We start from the raw sequence: 19,139 nt of genomic DNA, 5'->3' as shown, positions 1-19,139 counted from the left end.
CAGAACTGTAAAGTGGATGTGGTCCTCAAGAGGCAATTTGAAGCTTTGGCCCTAGAGATTAAGGCAGCAGCTGTAGCTTCCTTTGTGACATGGTGGTGGTAGCAGTGCACCTCTGTAAGGCAGGGATCCAAGAAAACCCATATTTGAACAATTGGCTTATCAGAGCCTGTCTAGGGACGAAGGCGAATGGACAGTTTCAAGAGTCACATGTGGAGGCTCTTTTGGCCATGCATGTAGTGGATAACAGAAGTGGAAGTCATGGTTCCACTGGGAACGAGTGATCACAATGTAATCAACTTTAAACTTGACATCGGGAAAGGGAAACATGCCAAAACCTTAACCACCACCTTAAACTTTAAAAAGGGTAAATACGATCGCATGAGAGCCATGGTAGAAAAATGACTCGAGAAGATGGTGGACAAACTTGAAACGGTAGATCAGGCATGGTCCCTACTGAAAAATACTATCACAGAAGCACAAGATCTCTACATTCCGAGGATTTCCAAAGATCGGAGAACAAAGAGCAAAAGAGAACCGGCATGGCTTACCATACTGGTGAAGGAAGCCATAAAAGAAAAGAAGGACTCTTTCAAAAAATGGAAATGCATAAAGACAACCGAAGCCTGGAACAAACATAAAGATGATCAGAAGAAATGTCACAAGGCGGTGAGGGATGCCAAACAGGAATATGAGGAAAAAATAGCCCAGGAGGCCAAAAACTTCAAGCCCTTCTTTAGATACGTGAAAGGGAAAAAACCTGCAAAAGAGGCAGTAGGACCCCTGGACGACCAGGGAAGAAAAGGGTACATCAAGGAAGATAAACAAATCGCAGACAAACTAAATTCCTTCTTTGCGTCCGTCTTTACGAAAGAGGACACCTCAACAATACCTGAAGCGGAGAAAGTGTTTGCAGGAGAAATAGAAGACAGCCTCACCACAGTTGAAGTGGACTTAGACCAGATATACTATCAGATCGACAAACTTAAAAGTGACAAATCCCCTGGACCAGATGAGTCTTAAAGGAATTGAAGGTTGAAATCGGAGAGTTATTGCAAAAACTTGCAAACCTGACAATCAGAACTGGACAGATACCGGACGACTGGAGGATAGCGAACGTCACGCCAATTTTCAAAAAAGGATCGAGAGGGGAACCGGGCAACTATAGGCCTGTGAGTCTTACGTCTGTCCCCGGCAAGATGGTTGAAGCACTGATCAAGGATAGCATAGTCCGGCACTTGGACGCACACGACTTCATGAAACCCAGTCAACATGGATTCAGGAAAGGGAAATCATGTTTGACAAATTTACTCCAATTTTTTGAGACCGTGAACGAGCAAATTGATAGTGGGAAGCCGGTGGACATAATATACTTGGACTTCCAGAAAGCGTTCGACAAAGTTCCACACGAAAGACTTCTCAGGAAACTACAAAGCCATGGCATAGAGGGAGATATACAAAGATGGATAGGCAAATGGCTGGAAAACCGAAAGCAGAGAGTGGGCATAAATGGGAAGTTCTCCGACTGGGAGAAAGTGACTAGTGGTGTACCCCAGGGCTCGGTACTTGGGCCGATCCTTTTTAATATTTATATCAATGACCTGGAGGAAGGAACATCCAGTGAGATCATCAAGTTTGCAGACGATACAAAACTATGCTGGGCAATCAGATCGCAGGAGGATAGAGAGGAACTCCAGAGCGACTTGTGTCAGTTAGAAACATGGGCGGAGAAATGGCAGATGAAGTTCAATGTGGAGAAATGCAAGGTAATGCATTTAGGCAATAAGAATAAGGAATACGAGTATACAATGTCAGGTGCAACTCTGGGGAAGAGTGAACAAGAAAAGGACCTGGGTGTACTGATAGATAGGACCCTGAAGCCGTCGGCACAATGCGCGGCAGCGGCAAAGAAGGCAAATAGAATGTTGGGCATGATAAAGAAAGGAATCTCGAGTAGATCGGAGAAAGTTATAATGCCGCTTTATAGGGCAATGGTCAGACCACACTTGGAATACTGCGTCCAACATTGGTCTCCCTACCTAAAGAAGGATATAAAACTGCTGGAGAGGGTGCAGAGACGAGCAACAAAACTGGTGAAGGGTATGGAGAAACTGGAATACGAGGATAGACTTATAACACTAGGATTGTTCTCCCTTGAGAAAAGGAGACTGCATGGGGATATGATCGAGACCTTCAAAATACTGAAAGGAATCGACAAAATAGAGCAGAGAAGATTATTTACATTGTCCAATTTGACACGGACTAGAGGACATGTAATGAAGCTAAGGGGGGACAGGTTCAGGACTAATGTCAGGAGGTTCTGCTTCACTCAGAGAGTGGTTGATGCCTGGAATGCCCTCCCAGAGGAGATTATTGCGGAATCGACCGTCCTAGGCTTCAAGAGCAAACTAGATGCATATCTCCTTAAGAGAGGCATATAAAGATATGGTGGACTATAAATTACGCCAGGTGTACACCTGGCAGGGCCTCCGCGTGTGCGGATCGCCGGACTTGATGGACCGAAGGTCTGATCCGGAGATGGCAGTTCTTATGTTCTTATGGAAGTGAAAAATATGCAGGCCGACTTCCTCAGCAGACTCGACCCAGGAGAATGGTCACTGTCCCCCTCCCCAGGTTTTAAATTACCATTGTTCGGCAGTGGGGGCATCCACTAGTGCTGCCCGATTCACGATTCAAATCAATTCACCTATTCATTTTGGGTGAATCGATTCAAAACCCAAAAAAAATCGGCCTCCCGATTCACTCTGACCCTTACCCCCTAAAGCAGGATCGGCAGCGCTGCTTCTTGCTGGCTGGTGCTGCTGCTCCTGCTTTAGAGAGCGAGGGGGGAGGGACAGTGGAAAGTGCTGTAGTGTCCGGTTTCCCCCCTGGCCTCCCGCGGCTCCCTTTACCTGATTGCGGCAGAAAGGATCATGGGTAATTTAGTGATCCTTGCAGGTTGCCATAAGCCTCCGGAGCTGTGGTCCCTCTGCCGCGATCCTGCCTTTACATGTTTCCCCCATGGCTAATGCTAGGCCGAGCCATTTGCAGGATTGGGAGTCATCTGGGGTTGTGTGATCAGATGCCACTATTCAGTTTGTAGTACCATAATTGTTGGGATATATTGGTATCTAGTACACTATTGTTTTAAAGTTTTACCAATATTGTTCAAATGTCTATTGCTGGTTGCTCCCAAAATGAGGTAGCAATGTACAGTTTAAATCAGGGGTCTCAAAGTCCCTCCTTGAGGGCCTCAATCCAGTCAGGTTTTCAGGATTTCCCCAATGAATATGCATGAGATTTGTGTGCATGCACTGCTTTCAATGCATATTCATTGGGGAAATCCTGAAAACCCGACTGGATTGTGGCCCTCAAGGGGGGACTTTGAGATCCCTGGTTTAAATAAAGTTTTGGTATTGTAATAAGTGCAGTAGATGACAGGATACTTTGGCATTATGACTGATATTGTGTAATAATTTTCATTTTGGTGCATGAGTATTTAGAAAATATTTTCAGAACGTTTACATTGTTTTTCACACGTTGCACTTATACATAATAGGATGGCCGAGTCCACTTTGCACATTGATAGTTGTCCAAAATTTTGTGTACGTTATAAAGTCCTTTTTTGATCTCTAAGCTCATGAAGTTTTGCTTCCAAGCCTTTCTCTGTGTGCTGTTGGTTGTATTAATAACATCCTTATTCAAGTTGGGAAAAGTTCCATATTTCTTTTGTGTGTTTGAAATGCTACACTAATAAGAACAGATGTTTTTTCTTTTGTGGAAATATATTTCTATACATTGTACGCTGAATCTTTTCTGATATGTAAATACTTTTTTTTAAGTGCGTTGTCAGTCTGTGTTTTTTTAAATTATATTTTAATTTATTATGTTTTCAATTTATGATTTATAACTTCATGTTTTGATTTTAGTGCATATTTAGACCCCTGAAACAGACGTATGATAAGCCGAAACACAGTACTGTGTCGAGTCATTATCTTTTTGTGGATGGAAACGTAATAAGAAATGTTTTTGGATCACTTTTTTTTTTTTTTTTGGAAAGACCATTGTCCGATCCCACTTCTTTCTTTAAAGTTTCTGTAACCCTTCCAAAAAATACTCTTATCTGATCACTGAAATACTGCTCCGCTGCTGTAATCACTTCTGAATTACTCCTAAAATTATCGCCATTTCAAACTCTTTAAGGTTTGGAAACAGAAAATAGATGGAGCAAGATCTGGTGAGTAGGGTGGAGGATCACGAAACCCCAACTGCATCAAAACATCCATCATTTTGCCAACCTTGTGAGCAGGTGCATTGTCTTGCAAAGAGAGAACATTCTGCAGCTTCCCTCTCCTTTTTTCTTTAATGCCTCCTTTAATTGGCACAGCAAGTTACATTAGTAGTCTGCGTTAACTGTTTGGCCCCTTGGAAGATGGTAATTATAACAAGTCCTGATCCTAAAATACTATGGCCATGACTTTTTGGTTTTGAATTTCTTTGTCCTTGGAAAACCTGAGTGCTGCCATTGCATGGACTATTTTGTTCGATATCATAATGGTGTAACTGTTTCTTCAACAGTAACTAGTTTCAAAATGTGGCACCAGCTCGCTGAAAATGCTGCAAAATCAACTTGAAAGTTTCTGTTCAATGCCGTTTCTCATTAGTATTCAAACATTGGGAACCCACTTGGCTGACTGCTTCTGCATACCTAGCTATTTGTGGATTATACACTTAACACGTTCCCTGGATATTTGAAGCGTCTTGGCAATTGTTTTAGCCGATATTAAGTGATCTGCCAAAATCAGGTCATGGACATGGTCAACAATTTTAGGAGTTAATGCCGTTTGAGGCCTGCCAGACCTTGAACATAGAGCATAAGAACTGCCATCACCGGATCAGACCTATGGTCCATTGAGTCCGGTGATCCGCACACGCGGAGGCCCAGTCAGGTGTACACCTGGTGTAATTTTAGTCGCCCATATCCCTCTATGCCTCTCGTAAGGAGATGTGCATCTAATTTGCTTTTAAATCCTAGAACGGTGGATTCCACAATAACCTCCTCTGGGAGAGCATTCCAGGTGTCCACCACTCGTTGCGTGAAGCAGAACTTCCTGATATTTGTCCTGGACTTGTCCCCCCTTAGCTTCAGGCCACCTTCACCTCCCTGACTTTCAGCTTTCTTCCGAGCGAGCGGAGCTGGCCCTTCAGTTCTTCCCTGTCATACTTCCGTCCGCTCACATCATTGGTTCCCACGTGGATAAGCACAGCAGTGTCCTCTCCTTCTGCGTTGTCTATGATCCTGGTGATCCTGCTAGCCACATCCTTCACTCTTGCTCCGGGCAGGCAGGTGATAAGTCTATCCTCTCTTCCTCCTGCGGTTTGGCTGTCCACATGTCGTATAATGGAGTCTCCTACGATGATCCCCCATCTTCTTTGTTCGGGGGTTACTCGAGGGTCGTAGATCCACATCCATGGTGTAGGGCTGATCTTCTCTCTCCTGAGGTACGTACCCATGCAGTCTCCCTCTTCCTCTCGATGAGTGGTCGCCCTCTATCTCCGCTTCAGTCATATCTGTAGTTGTAGTGGTGTCTCCTCCCATCCCATCTAGGCCATCTTCCTGAGTTGCTTGGGTACAGTTTTCCAGCCCTGGGACCTCTACATGTTGCTGGTGGGGTTCCTCAATGAATCTCTCTAGCTCCTTGATCTCTTCGTTGGTACTGGACTCCACTAGTCGCTTCTCCTGTTCGGATTTCCTCTTCAAAGGTGAGGAGTTCTTTTAGTTCCCCCACTGTCTCTTCTAGCAGCCGGACTTGCTGTATCAGGCTATCCAGCTCCATGCATCGACTGCATACTTATGCCCGAGTCCCCGAGGGGAGGTAGTCGTACATATTACAGCTGGTGCAGAAGACTGGAAAGCTCATTTTCTGACTTCCTTGGGCTATCATTTCCTGTTCCCCTTCTGAATTGTGTGGGCTTCTTCCTGCGAACCTTCTGTCTCTTGTCGGCTGGATTTGACCTGACTTCCTGTTTATTGTGGGTCTGCTGGTGCTGCTGTGTTGTTGTGGGTCTGCTGCTGCTGTGTTTGTTGTGCTGCATCTTCGGTCTTGATCTCCACGCTGAAAGTTTGCACACCACTTCTTCACTGTGGAGTATGATGGGCATTTGTCACTCAGTGTTTGCATCATATATTCATGGATTTTCTTGGAGTTTTCTTCTGCGGGAGTAGGGAGTAGGAATTTCATGACGGCTTGGAGTTCCACAAGTAAAAATTACACACTTTTCATTTGATATGGTTCAGTCAATGATTTGAAACATTATCAATGGCACTTTGCAAAATAAAATAACACTTTTCAGCTACAGTGTAGAGGTTGGAACGGGGATCGCGGGAGTCCTGTGGGAATCCCCCCCTAACTCACGGGACTCCCACGGGGACCCCCCTCTGGCCCACGGGGACCCCCCTCTAGCCAATGGGACTCCCACGGGGATGGAAGGATTTGGAAGCAGGGTTCACCATATAATATAAAGGACACGTCAGCCTTAGTAAAAGAGGGGGTTTATAAGTTAATTACCTGAACAGAAAACAAAAAATGGGTTCCACCAAAGAGATTCCACAAGGAAAACAGCAGCGCAAACACAAAAGAAACTGTGGAATTGATGATCCTGTCAGAAGTAATTGCTGCTTTTTATGGGGACGGGCGGGGATGGAGGTAATTCCTTGCGGGGACAGAGAGGATCCTGGTGGGGACGGAGAGGATTTTGGCGGGGATGGGTGGGATTTCTGTCCTCGTGCAACTCTCTACTACAGTTGCAAAATAACACTCAAAATTTAGGAAGTTGGTTGGGCTGAGAACTTTTCAGCACCCCCCTCGTATAAGATGAAATCTGCAAATTTTCTGGTTTCAACAGTTTGAGAGATTGCCAACCCTTCTTTGGATAGAAAGCCACAATATACAGCTAAAAAAAAAGAAAGTCATCAGCTGGCTGAGCAAGTTTTTGTTAAATTGGATTATGTATGTCTGATGTCAAATTGACAGTACTCAATTCGGGGCATCTTGTTTCTTTTCATGACTTGGGATTCTTATTTGACTTGGCGTGCTGGTTCTCTGTGATCTTATTGCTTGCCTTTATTTTGCCATGGGCTCTTTTATGGCAGGCCCTGGGGTGGGTTGTTTTTTTTTTTTTAAGGGTGGGTATTGTATTGCAAGGTGATGTGTGGATTTTGCTAGTATCGTTTTTCATGCTTTGGTTCATCCTTATTTGCTTTTTGTTTCACTGTTTATTTTTACAGACTATAAAAAAAGATTTAAAAATATAGCAGCAACTATAGTCCCTACGTGGAATGTATCCTCAACTCCCATCATACTTTCTAACCACCTAGCAATTGTGGCCTTGTTTGATAGTACCAGCACCACTAACTTAATAAGTATTTATTTGCTAGATGGGTTCTAATTTTCACAGAATTCACCTTTAGTACTTCCTGTTAGTACATTTCATACCTTCAGAGTTTTTCTTCACAGCTTCATAAAAGTAGGTCATTCTCAAGCTTATATATATAACACCTCATATCAGTGGGTTGAATGTGTGTGTGGTGGTTTTTTTTTTTTTTTTTTTTTTGGGGGGGGGGGGGGTGGTTTCCTATGCTTAGTGTGGTAGGGCTAGGGCATGGAGAGAGAAATAGAATCATGAGCTGCCCTTAACATGAGTGTGTGTTTTAATACATGCACCCACTTCAGGATAAAAAAGAATAATAAACTTTTTTAAAAGTGTAAGTTGTGAAAAACATATGATATGCTTCATTTTATTACCCTGCCTCCCCCTGTTTATTAAGTCATGGTAGAGGTTTCTACTGCGGCCCTGAACGCTAAATGCTCTGACGCTTCTCCAACGCTCATAGAATTCCTATGAGTGTCGGAGCATTTAGTGCCCTGGGCTACAGTAGAAAGCTAAAATATGGGTTTAAGATGATTTGATTCTGAGTATTCTTGTATGTTGGTGGCATTTTAAGAATATGCATCAAAAAATGTTAAATAAAATCTCATGTAAGATTGTGTTCCTTATTGTAATGTTTCCATTGTGTTCCATTGTAATCTTTCTTGCAAAATCTTTAAACATCCCCCCCTTTACTAAACCGTGATAGCGGTTATTAGCACCGGGAGCAGCACTGAATGCTCCACGGTGCTCCCGACACGCTTTTTAGCAGATCATTTTGGTTATACTAACTTTTGCTCTTTTATATTCTGATGCATAGGTCTCCTGGAATTATCTTTGGGAGAGTTCAAGAAAGTTTTCCTGAATAAGACGATACCGACAGAAGCTGTTCTGCAGGGCATCGGTAGCAACGTGGCCTTTCTGATCTTCCAGCTGCATACCCATCACTTAAATGCAACACTCTCATTCAATAAGGTTTGTTTTATCAGGCAAGATTGTATGTGATTAGCACCCATACAAATGGGAATGAGGCAGATGCATAATGCCTCTGTAGAGGTGTGTAGGTGGGACCAATACTCAGTGATTTAAATGGGCCAGAGAGACTCTGGCCCACTTCAGTCACCTATTGGCAGCTAACCACCAATAATCAAGTTTCAAGTTTATTGAGTTTTAATATACCGACCATCAGCAAGTATCTGGCCGGTTTACAATAAAAATTTAAAAAGATAAATAATTTAAAAAAATAATGAAAGTGCACACCAAGGACAAACTGGACAGACATGAAAGTGAGGGAAAAAGGGAGAAGGGGGGGGGAGAGTTACATGTTAAAAGAAGAAGGGAGAGAGAGGGGAGAGGGTAAAACATGTGGGGCGGGATCGCTTTATAAAAGCGGTTTGTTGAATAAGGAAAGAAAAAAAATAGAAAAGAATGAGAAGAGAGAGAAAAAAAATAAAATAAAAATAGTTGAATAAAATATATAAAACACGTAAAAAAAGGTGTCTCTAAATACAGGAGAAGGCGTCGCTAAATAAAAAAGTCTTCAGGCTTATCTTGAATTTATCAAGTTGTTGTTCGAATCGGAGTTGCTGTGGCAGAGCATTCCACAGAGTTGGAGCTACTACTAAGCTGGGCAGTGCTGCTGAATATTGGTTCCGACTAGCCCCAGAAAAATGGTCCGGATAGGGGCTGCTGAGATGCTTTGGTTTATGCGGGCACCAGCGATTATTCAGGCTCAAAGTTGTACTAAATTCACATCCTATGCGGGTCCCGGCTGAATATTGGGACCTGCATAAGATAAGTGTGGTGTTACTAAAACTCCTCCACCTGGACCTACCTAAATACCTGGTGGCCCACTAGTGGAAGGGGGCGGGTTTGTTGGGGGCAGGAGTGCGACTCCCCTAGCCTTCAAAATGGCTGCTGCAACCTCTCGTGGTATTTCAGTCTGCCAACTGGGTAAGTCCTCTAATTGCATAAATGCTCACATAAGTCTTAACTCTATGCAGGTACACTACCCCCCCCCTTGCCCCCTTTATTAAGCCATGGTAGAGATTTCTACCATGGCCCGGCATACTAAATGCTCTGACACTGTATGGCGGACATGGTATGGCTTTTCAATAATAGTGATATGAGAAGACTATAGGTGATAGTTAGTGTGATATATGTAATAATAATAATAATAATAATAACAGTTTATATACCGCAGTACCGTGAAGTTCTGTGCGGTTTACATAAGAACATAAGAAGTTGCCTCCGCTGGGTCAGACCAGAGTGTGACTGATGTGGACGGCTCATTTTCAGCGTGGACATTGTTTGCTTTTAATAAGTATTCTTTTGAAGATTTGTTGGAGAATGGCGATGCAATGTTAATATAATAGTTTGACCACTTAATTTAAGAAACTGATTATATTCAGCATATCCTACAATTGTGTGGAGTATGTGGTGCAGTGGTTAGAACTACAGCCTCTGCACCCTGAGGTTGTGGGTTCAAATCCTGCACTGCTCCTTGTGTCCTTGGGCAAGTCACTTAATCCCCATTGCTCCAGGTACATTAGATAAGAGTGGGAGCTTGCCAGGGAAGTTAAGGAATAATGCTTGAATACCTGAATAGTTTGTAATCCGCATAGAATTGTAGGATATGTGGAATATAATTTTTTTTTTTTTGAGTTGAGTACACTTTTCCCTCGATATTCGCAGGGATTAGGGGCAGAGCTGGCCATCGAATATTTTTTAAAAATGCAAATAATATTCAAGCCGGTTCTGACTCCCCCCCCCCCCTGCCTTCCCCCGGAATCCTGGACCTTAACTTAAGCCCTCTGAGAGTCCTCGGAACCGTACCTGGTGGTCTAGCGGGCTTTCGGGGCAGGAGCGATCTTCCTACACTCCTGCCTCATGCAGATCACTCATAGGAAATGGCTGCCGTGAGCTCCCGTCGTAATCTCGAGAGACTATGGGAGCTCACGGCAGCCATTTCCTATGAGTGATCTGCACGAGGCAGGAGCATAGGAAGATTGCTCCTGCCCTGAAAGCCCACTAGACCACCAGGTAAGGTTCCAGGGAGTCTGAGGGCTTAAAAATAGTCCAAAAAATTAAAATTGATTAAAAAAAAAAATAGCAAATACCCAAATCCGTGGATATTGAAACCGCAAATTCAGAGGGAGAAGTGTAGTTTTAAATGCAGAACTGAGAAATTCTGTTTGCAAATGAATGGGAACTGCTGCACATGCTGAGAAATTATACAATTTTCAGTACTTTTTGAGGGGGATCAGTGGATCAGGATAATATAGCTTCTATGTACAAGTGATGAAATGCTGTTGTCTTAGAACACCTGTTAAAGGTAAGCAGCTTTACTTAAACTTCTCATTTGATGTTTGTTTCACATTGCTTCTTTGTGTCTCTTCCAATGATTTTTAGATTCCTGGTAAAGACAGTTCAGCTACTGGAACAGACGTAGGTTTACTGTCAGTTCTTCGACTTGACCAGACTATTAACACATGGTACCTTCAGTCGACAAATGGCAGTCCACTCTGGGCCTCAGCTGTCATTATTCCATATGAAGAGAGAGGTAAAAGCTTGGGAAGTATTTGCATGCTTTGTTTCTAAAACATTTTTTCCCCCAAAGAGAAGTGTATTTAATAGTTGACCATGCCAAAGCGCCATTATTCATTGAGAACTGTTGGAGTTCTGTTGCTCTCCTGCTGTCCAATCTTTATGGTCCAGTGTACTGCTCCTGAAGAAGGGGTTTGCGAACCACCATAACGGAGCTCTGTAGAGCCGAATACTCGGCACAGACTTCAGAATCATTTTTTCCATCATTCACTTTGGACGCTAGTTACTGGAGATAAGTACTCTTATATCTAAAAACTGATATCTTGTGACATCTCATTTTGGACATTGACACTTAGACCCGCATTGGCGAGCTTCCACTATTTGTGGGGATAGGATCTCCTTTTGATCAATTTTTTTAATATTTTGAGAAGTTTGCGTTATACCACAGAGTAAGGTTCACTTTTGATTGGGAGCACTTGTGTTAACCTCATTTACACCACTTCATTATATAAATAATTTAGGTCCAGGGATGTATTATGCTTAATTTACCCTGCTGGGTTTTCAAGCTTACAATTCACTTAAAAATCTTTTGAGCTATATATTACTGAGGACTAACCAATTACTTATTGATGTGCTGATATGAAGTTACCCACATGATTACATAATACTATCTCCCTCTCTTTGTGAACCTCCCTGTGAGATGAAAAAGAATTCCTTTTGATTTTTTTTCATTAGTAGATGTGTCAAGTTCTTACCAGTTGAAACTACTATATTTTTTTATCAGGAGAATTTAATTGGAGAAGGAATTGCTGGTCAGAAATCTGAATCGCATCAAATTTTACCATTTCTAGAATGTACACAATACATGTTGTATTTAAAAAGCAATTAGGAAGCTTGGGTTACAAATTTGTCAAATAATTGTGTTTTTAATAGTTTTCTAAAAAATATAATAGGATGAGACTCCTGGTATGATTTTGCCAAACCAGGCGTTCATTTTGGCTGCCTGGAAAGAGAGTTCTCTCGAGAAATCTCTTCAAATGACATAATTTGACAGTAGGATATGTGAATAACTGGACTCTACGTATGGGCTTACTGGAGTGATTTAAAGAGAAATGGGAAAAAAAAATAACCTGGGGACATACCGAAGATTGATTTGAAGCAAATACATGCTTTTTTTTTTTTTTCCTTCTTTGCAGACCCCATCCCTGGAGGCTGCAACTTGGAGTTTAATCTGGAAATTGATCCCAATATTTATTTACAGTATAATTTGTATGAAACCACTATTAAATTTGCTCCAGCCAATTTAGGATATGCCAGGTAGGTAAAAATGTTATGGGTGTGCTTGGTTTTTTGTGTTTTTTTTTTAATGAGTGTAAATAGAATTGTTGAATGAATAGTGCACGTCTACTTTGCATTAAGATTCAGCATCTGAGTTTATAGTTTAATGCCTTTTAAACTATAATGCAAAAATACTGGGAGTTTTTAAAGGTTTGGCATAACAGATTAAAGTGTAGGATAGTAGCCGTGTTTGTTTAGCAAACTGGGAAAATCCATATTTGGTTATTATGAACTGGCAAGTTGTCTGTTGTGTGCTGAAGATATCTTAATCTCGTGACTTTTTGATTTGTGAACAACATGGGGGTTTTCACTCAGCAATAATGTTTCCAGCCTAGTTAAACCCCCCCTTTTACAAAACCCTAGCATGGTTTTTAGCATCGGCCATGGTGGTAATGGCTCAGACGCTCATAGGAATTCTATGAGCATTGGAGCTGTTACCACCGTGGCCAGAACTAAAAACTGCGCTACGGTTTTGTAAAAGTGGGGGTAGAACAGAATGAGAATTTGACTGTCTTCTCATGCTTTATCACAAAATGTTTGGCGATTAAACTATGGTGAAAGGAATTTTGTGTCTCAAATTACTCTTCAAACCATGTTAATGTGTTAATTTAAAAACCAACAACAAAATTTATATTGGCAAATCATTGCTACCCCCCTCCCCCACACACACACATCATGCCCCAGCAGAGCCCAGGCCTCTCACTGGTGCGAAATTTTTGTGTTTGTGTGTTGACAGTTGTTTAGATAATAGCTTTAAGTAGAATTCATTTTTTGGATTGGGAATTGGGATTGGGAATACTTTTTGATTCTTCTCTTACTTTTAAGGATCAAATAAACTCTGGTTAAGAAATGTTTTTTCAGCTTACAAATGTTGAGGAAGGTCAAATCTCTTTTCCATCAACATCATTTTTCTGTTTTGGTCCAATCTGTTGTATTATCCCGGATAGATTATTGTAACGCCATTTATCTTGTCATCACTAAGAACTGCCTTAGTGATGACAAGACTACAATTGTCTTCAAAGACTACAATTGATTCAGAATACCACCGCGGAGTTGATCTATGGAAAGAGCAAAGTCGACCATGTTGACTCCTTTGCTTTTCTCTCTCCATTGGCTCTTGGTTTATTTTAGAATTCAGTTTAAGTGTTTATGTATTTTTGTTAAGATTTTACATGGTATCTTTGCTCCTCTTGTTCCTCTGCTATGGAATGTTTATAGATTTTCATATGCGAGAGGCATTCATCGATTTAAACTTTCTCTTCCTTCTAGGAAAGGAATTCAAGGAATTAAGAATTTTAGCAGCTCTCTGGCGTTTAAATTTCCCCAACTATGGAATGAACTTCCCCTAATTTTGAGGTGTTCCAGTTCCTTCCAACTCTTCCATAAACTTCTAAACTTTTTTATTCCCTAAACATTTTGAAAACTAACTACAGTGGTGCCTCACACAACGAACTTAATTCGTTCCAGGAGCAAGTTTGTTATGCGAAAAGTTCGTTATGTGAAACGCGTTTTCCCATAACAATACATGTTAAAAAAAATAATTCGTTCTGCAGCATAAAATATGCTAAGATGACATAAAAAAAGATAAATTTGTCAAAATGGTGAAAATGGTGGTCTTGCTGAGGCCAAACTCTTTGACGAGGTCACACTGTTTTACCCCACATTCACTCCTTCTAATTATTTCCCGTTTCATTTCAACAGAAATCACCTTCCTGCTTTTTTTAGAAGCCATGATATACAGTATATAAAAAATATTGAGTTTATCTTAAAAGGACGACTGTATACAGTGAGAGAGGGCAGAGTCTCAGCGGCAAAAACTGGGACTTAACTTTTCTTTTTTTTTTTTTTCTAGCATCGGGGAAGCGGCGAGAGTAGCTCCGCCCCCCCCCAACGCATCAGCAGTAGGCGCCGGGCCCCTCCATAAAAGGAGGCGAGCCGACGGTCCGCCACTGCACAGGGAGCCAGGCGAAGGGCTGTGAGAAAGGGCAGTTAAGCGCAGTGAGTAACGCAGCTCGGGCGACTTCGTTGTGTGAAACGAAGTTCGTTGTATGAATCAAGACATGAAGTTCGTTGTGTGCAGCGTTCGCTGTGTGAGGCGTTCGTTATGCGAGGCACCACTGTAACTCTTGTATTCAGTTTACTTTATTTTTTAAATTTAATTTAATTGTTAACCGTGTCGAGCACCCATCCACACAGCATGAGTCTTCCCGCCCCAGCAGCCGCACAGCCAAGGAGGCCCTGCAGCACCACTCTGGTCTCCACACCCACAGTGGACCGACAGCAACCCCCCTCCGCTGCTCCTCACCGACGCCTTTTCTCCCCCCCGTCCCTGACTCTGCACACAAACACAGACGCCTACCTGACACCAACCGCGCTGCGCCCAGTATACTACTATCCCGCCAAGCTATTCTACTGACGGCAGCTAGTTCAGGAGTCAGCTGGAGGGAAGGGAAGGTCAGGACCGCTGGAGGAACTAAATAAGGTAACGGGTTGGGTATTCGCTCCATAAGACGCACCCTTATTTCCACCCACTTTTTGGGGGAGGAAAAGTGCGTCTTATGGAGCAAAAAATACAGCATTTCTTGTAGCTTGAATGATTTTTCTCAAACTAATTACAATATGAAAATGGGCAAAATAACCTCTTCATACAGTATCACAGTAGTTCCTCCTAAATAGTAGTAAATTTATGCTAGCTTGCTCCGGGTGTATTATGGTGAGCTACCATTGCCCATTCCTGAGAACTTTTATATTTCTTGGGCCTTCAAATGTAACCTGGAACTTGGTGCAGGATCTGAGTCTACCTGTTACTGTGGCCTCTGGAGGGGGCTGTACAGGTATCCCTGCCACACTAATTCACTCTTACTTGTTTTTCTCCTTTTCCTCCATCTGTTGTTGCCCAGGGGCTGAAGGATGTTTCCTTCAGCAGTTTCTGCCATGGTAACTATTCCCCTCCCTCTCTCTGATCTGCCTACACTGTGTTCCTGGCATGTCCAGAGCTCAACTAGCTTGGAGAAATGGGGGATTATACAGCCTGCAAGCAAATAAATCTCGAGCAAATAAATCTTCAGGACCGTATTCTGGTTCTTTATAGAGGCTCTTTATCTGAAAAGTACCGGTTTCCCTCAGGCATTTTAGATTCCTGGTAAAGACAGTTCAGCTACTGGAATAGACGCGGGTTTACTCTCAGATCTTCAACCTGAGCAGACTATTAACACATGGTACCTTCAGTTGACAAATGGCAGTCCACTCTGGGCCTCAGCTATCATTATTCCATAGGGGGAGAGAGATAAAAGCTTGGTAGCATTTGCATGCTTTGTTTCTAAAATATTTCCCCCCCAAAGAGATGTGCATTGGTAGTTGAAACTACTATATTTTTTTATCAGGAGAATTTAAATGTGTGGCCCAGGGCAGCATGAACTGTGTTAGAAGAGAGTGTGCTTCTAAGCAAAGCAAGGCTACGTGGCTTTCACTAGTTCTCAAGCTTAAGGTCATAAGTTCTGTTTGCTTTATCAGAAGCTGCTGATTGCAGCTTTATTAGTGTTTCTCTTTCATTCCATGTCCAGAGAGCCAGTTATACACTTCGTGCCACAGTCGGATCATTGTATTATAATTTTAAAAAAGCAACCGGAGCAGTGATATGCAAATACATTCCCTAGCACCCAGATAAAAATGCTACCATCTTATGAAATCAGACGTATAGGTTCTCCTCATCTGTTTTTACCCAGTTTGTGATGTTAATAGCTGGGGCTGCTCTATTTTGCTGTCTCTTATTCTGCTGGAATATAAATGCTTTGTTCAAGCACCAAGGCTTAAACCCAATACCACTTTTAAAAACCCTCTTGAGCAAGTTTTATCAGACTTTCTAAAAGTCTTAGCTATAATATGCACCCTATAGTAAAACAAACAACAACAAAACTAGACAGTGTCATGTATTCTGTTAAGGAATAATAATTTTGGTGCTATTGTTATGTGCACCAAATGAGTCCAGGACTTGTGGAACTGTGCACATCTATCAGCAGGTGGCAATAGAGGATGGAATTGTGCTGTCTTGATAGAACCCTGTGAAGTTCCTGGTTTGGATTTTATGTTGAAATTCTGAACTGATTGGTGATTTTATTTATTTATTTTTTTATTTTAAATTGGAAGTTATGGGATTAAGGCAAGTGAATTTTTGTGGCAAAGGGCTGCTGATTATTGCAGTACAATTTGTCTTTCAGGGATATACTTGGGTGGTGCAAAATGCAGCGGTCCATCTTCTAAAAACCTCAACATTTGGGACCAGGTTACCCCTGTGCTGACTGCAGCGCACTGGCTACCCATAAATAAACGCTGCATGTTCAAATAACCTTGGCCTACAAATTCTTCCATAATAGGATCCCGTGGTACTTGCAAGACAAGCTACAAACATACATGCCTAATCGCCCTCTTAAGATCACAAGGAGAAAAATTATTGACAGTCCTACCGAGCCACTCGCACTTATATGAAAAAGCCCACAGAAGCTCATACTCATTCCCAAACTCTGGAACCAAATACCTCAATTGATCTGCTCACTCGAGTCACTACTAACTTCAGAAAGGCAGTGAAAACCTATCTGTTTACCTAAGAGCTTAGATTCAGAATATGTAGTGCCATAAATAGGTACGGGAGTTCTGGTAGGACTGTCATCTTTAAAGCTGCATCCATCCCACTTAAGAAAGCTTTAAGCCCTCCCATCTATCAAAATCCACTAGGAGTTCATTAACCATGTCCTGGCATGGCTTTGTAAAAGGGGCCCATTTTCTCATTTAGAATTGTTGAAAGTTAGTTTCTTATGGTTTGCTTGAAATACTAATATTTTATTTTTTAATTAAATTTTGGCGAATATTCAGTTTATAAAGAAGTTCTTTAATCCCTGTTAATAGTATTCACTTTGAGCTTTTCTTATAGAGCAGTTGTTATAAGGGGCTCAAGTAGAGGGCATTTAAAATGTGATCTGGGATTTCAGATGTTGGTGCCGTGCAAAATGGAAGAGACTATTTAATGTGAGCAACTGCAAAGTGATGCATATGAGAGAGAAGAACCTGAACTATAGCTCCGTGATGCAGGGTCCATATTAGGAGTCACCACCCAGGTAAAGGACGCAGATGTCATCGTTGAGGATATGTCAAACCCCTCAGCTCAGTATGCAGCGGTGGCTAAGAAAGCAAATAGAATGAAAAGAATGGAAAACCAAGATGAATGTTATATTGCCCTTGTATCGCTCCATGGTACAGCCACAGCTTGAATGGTGATGGGACAAAAGTGCGCGGGACTTCAGCGCGCTGACATTGCAGCGCAGACAATTCGGCGCAAGACCCCAGCGCACCGCCGAAAAAATTACTTTTATAGAGCTTCGATGGGGGGGGAGGTGCAACCCCCCCACATTATAGAGAAAACTTTTTGCTAAAAAATCAGGGAAAAAGTTAAGTTTACTCTATAATGGAGGGTTCCAACCCCCCCAACGGCAGAGCAAAGAGTATGAAATAAACTGGGGGGGGGGTTCCCCACTCACACCCCGCATCAGAGCTCTTTAAAAGTAACTTTTTAGGCGGCGCACTGAGGTCTTGCGCCGAATTGTCTGCGCTGCAATGTCAGCGTGCTGAAGTCTCCGCGAACGAATGACTATGAACCGCTTGAATGCTTTGTGCAATTATGGTCACTGCAGTTCAAAAAAGATATAGCAGAATTAGAAGAGGTACAGAGAAGGGTGACAAAAATGATGATAAAAGGGATGAGACAACTTCCCTATGAGGAAAGGCTAAAATGGTTAGAGCTCTTTAACCTGGAGAAGAGACAGCTCAGGGGAGATATGATAAGAGGTCTATAAAATACTGGGTGGAGTGGAAAGGGTAGATTTGAATTGCTTGGATTAGGGGGCATGCAATGAAGTGGTAGATGTAAAACAAACTGGAGAAAATATTTCTTCGCTCAACATATAATGAAACTCTGGAATTTAAGAACACGAGAATAGCCTTACTGGGTCAGACCAATGGTCCATCAAGCCCAGTAGCCTATTCTCATGGTGACCCATCCAGGTCACTAGTACCTGGCTAAAACCCAAGGTGCAGCAATATTCCATGTTGCCAGAGAATGTAGTAAAAGCAGTTAGCAGGGTTTAAAAAAGGTTTGAATAACTATCCTAAAAGAATAGTCCATAAGCCATTATTAAGATGGACTTGGGGGAATCCACTGCTTATTCCTAGTATAAGCAGCATAAAATCTATTATACTCTTTGGGATCCAGCTAGGTACTTGTGACCTGGTTAGCCACTGTTGGAAACAGGATACTGGGCTTGATAGACCTTCAGACTGTCCCAGTATGGCAACTCTTATGTTCTTATGTTAAGCTTTTTATTTCTGGTTCTAATAATAAGGTTGGCTTTTCTTACTTCCTTCAAACCTTTGACTTGTATTGCAGGTGGTCAGAATTTTTGTGCTGGTATAAAGTGGCATCTGTCTTGGTTACCTTAGTTTTGATTTCCATGTACTGGTTATGTCCAAATTATTGGGATATATAGTGCTCTAATCGGGAGCATAGCCAGGTTTTTATGTCAGGGGAAGCAGTCATTTATAAAATATGCATCAGTGTAAAGCTGAAGGGCTGGTCTGCGTAGGCATTATTTTATCCAAAATCTATTTGGGGAGCTGCTGCTCCTTTTCAACTCTCACCTAGCTACACTTCCGACTCAGTCCATGATTAGTTTAGCAGCTCAGTATGTGGGTTGAAGAAAAAAATATGTTCTCGGTTAGTGCTGCCCGATTCAGGAAAAAAAATTTGATTTGATTCAGCCTATTGAATCGATTTTTCAATT

General features: G+C 42.1%; 1 protein-coding gene across 3 annotated transcripts in view; it reads left to right on the top strand.

The window, feature by feature from the left end:
* Positions 1 to 19,139, top strand: part of TM7SF3 (transmembrane 7 superfamily member 3) — an 85,486-nt gene that overhangs the window by 26,226 nt on the left and 40,121 nt on the right. For all 3 annotated transcript variants that reach the window (XM_033951688.1, XM_033951686.1, XM_033951687.1), the window contains exons 2-4: positions 8,246 to 8,400; positions 10,837 to 10,987; positions 12,168 to 12,288. In XM_033951688.1, coding sequence (XP_033807579.1) covers positions 8,246 to 8,400; positions 10,837 to 10,987; positions 12,168 to 12,288 — 427 coding nt within the window. The remainder of the gene's footprint in view (positions 1 to 8,245; positions 8,401 to 10,836; positions 10,988 to 12,167; positions 12,289 to 19,139) is intronic.

Source organism: Geotrypetes seraphini, chromosome 7 (genome assembly GCF_902459505.1).
Source record: "Geotrypetes seraphini chromosome 7, aGeoSer1.1, whole genome shotgun sequence".
NCBI lineage: Eukaryota > Metazoa > Chordata > Amphibia > Gymnophiona > Dermophiidae > Geotrypetes > Geotrypetes seraphini.
Note: the sequence above shows the minus strand (reverse complement) of the source record. Positions and strands in the feature narration are given on the sequence as shown.